This window comes from Sinocyclocheilus rhinocerous, unplaced genomic scaffold, assembly GCF_001515625.1.
Source record: "Sinocyclocheilus rhinocerous isolate Xijiao unplaced genomic scaffold, SAMN03320098_v1.1 scaffold1234, whole genome shotgun sequence".
NCBI classification, from domain to species: Eukaryota; Metazoa; Chordata; class Actinopteri; order Cypriniformes; family Cyprinidae; genus Sinocyclocheilus; species Sinocyclocheilus rhinocerous.
In genome coordinates, this window is record NW_015656153.1 from 383244 (window position 1) to 385319 (window position 2076).

Below are 2076 nucleotides of genomic sequence, written 5' to 3' on the forward strand. Positions count from 1 at the left end.
GTTTTAATTCTAATTACTAAAGTTCTACCATTAAATAATACTTGATTATCATATAATGCTTGACTGACTGATGTTAAGAGTGTACTTTCAGATATTTTAAATAACAGCCATTTTACAAACATATATATATATATATGTATATGTATGTATATGTGTGTGTGTATATCAGTCTGGCGAGTAAACTAAAAAATGTACTAGCCAATGGCGATTCAATTGCCAAGGTGTCCGTAGAGGGTTGATATTACACTTAGCGTTGAACGGTTTTATTCAGAGGTGTGTCTAATTGATTTATTTAAAAATGTATCACCTGAATGTATTTTAGAATTTGTCTAGTGTACATCTGAAATGTCTTTTATAACCTTTTGTTAATTGTATACCTTGTAGAATTTATTCAGATATCGCCATGAGAATAGCCTTGATGCTGGCATGGCGTTAAAAAGTGAATAAATAAATAACACCTAGCATTGAGATTCTGATTGAATGAGTCATTTTTAATCTGTTGATCAGGAAGGCAGCAGCTTCAATAGATAAGCTTGAGCGCTTCAGAGTTTCACTCTCCATCAAGTGATCTGTGCTATTTTGTCAGTTCATATCAATGGATGCGCAGCGCACCTGTATTTGACGTACCCCTTGATGCTGGCATGGCGTTAAAAAGTGAATAAATAAATAACACCTAGCATTGAGATTCTGATTGAATGAGTCATTTTTAATCTGTTGATCAGGAAGGCAGCAGCTTCAATAGATAAGCATTTCATAGTCATTGTGCTTGTGTTCTTGAAGGGCATGCCAGGATTTAGCACAGCGCAGAAGCTGGATAAACTGGGAATGAGAGGATCTAACACCTGTGAACTCATCTTTGAAGACTGCAAGGTCCCTGGTGTGTGAAGTCTATTATGCATATTTGTGAGTCTGAATATGTTGGAGGTCCAAACAACAGATTAAGATGGTCTGTTGTGCTTTCAGAGGAAAACGTATTGGGCCCGTTAAATAAAGGAGTATATGTTTTGATGAGTGGCCTGGACCTAGAGAGACTCGTCCTGTCTGCTGGACCTGTTGGGTAATTGTTTGTTTTCAGTAGCTTGCTTAGAAATGTAAATTGTCAAATAGTTCTTTTTGACCATTTTCTGCATTCCCTCAGCATCATGCAAGCTGTGCTTGACCATGCAATTCCTTACCTACATGTTCGCGAAGCCTTTGGACAGAAAATCGGCCACTTCCAGGTATGCTTTTCACTCTAAAATATGCAAGGATTTGTTTTGTTGTTCAACATGTTTTATGTTTGTCTACTAGATGAAATTACTGTTCTGTTTGCCAACAAACATTCTGCCATGGTATTTCCAGGTTCATTTATTTATTTATTTATTTATTTTTTGTTTTTTAATATATACTTTTATATGAGATGTTTCCCAGGCTTTAAAAGTGTTGCACTATATGTGCGCTCAACAACCTGTTACATGTCCAAAAATGGTTTTAAATGGATCCTTATTTCACCATAAATCATAGGTATCACTTTATAATAAGTTTTTTTACGTGTGGGTCAATATAATAATAATAATAATTCATTACATACACATTACAATATCACTGTAGGGTGCCTTTTGGTGTCCTGTACATAACTCTTTTGCCATGATAACTTAACATAAAAATGACTATGAAAGGGTGTTATATTAGGCTACATTTTTATATTCATAACAAAAGCATTACTTGGCTCTTTAGATACATTTTCTAGATTTTTTGTTTTGTTTTGTGTAAGAGGATGCGTGTTATTAAAAAATAAGAGTTTATCCATGTCCCTTGAATGGTTCTCCACCCTGTTGTATTGAGGAATCTGCCCCTTTAAGAAAAGGCCATCCCCTTTAGTGACATCAGGACAACAGATTTTTTGTCTCTTCAGTGGCGGGGATTTCAGCGGCTAAGGGGCATAAGTTGGTGCCTTTTCAGTTGACAAATTATATCAATGTGATTGAGAATGTAATTATATTATTTATTATTATTATATACTTTTTTTAATAACCCTGTTTAGGAAAGGGACATCATACCTTTCAGAAAATATAATTTGCATCTTAATTTTGCAAT

The 2076-nt window shown here is 34.6% G+C and overlaps 1 protein-coding gene across 1 annotated transcript in view; it reads left to right on the forward strand.

Annotated features, from left to right (window-relative positions):
* ivd (isovaleryl-CoA dehydrogenase) overlaps window positions 1–2076 on the forward strand; it is an 11005-nt gene that overhangs the window by 6608 nt on the left and 2321 nt on the right. Inside the window, exons 7-9 of the mRNA XM_016526868.1 lie at window positions 781–877; window positions 964–1057; window positions 1139–1220. Of these exons, the coding sequence (XP_016382354.1) occupies window positions 781–877; window positions 964–1057; window positions 1139–1220 (273 nt within the window). The remainder of the gene's footprint in view (window positions 1–780; window positions 878–963; window positions 1058–1138; window positions 1221–2076) is intronic.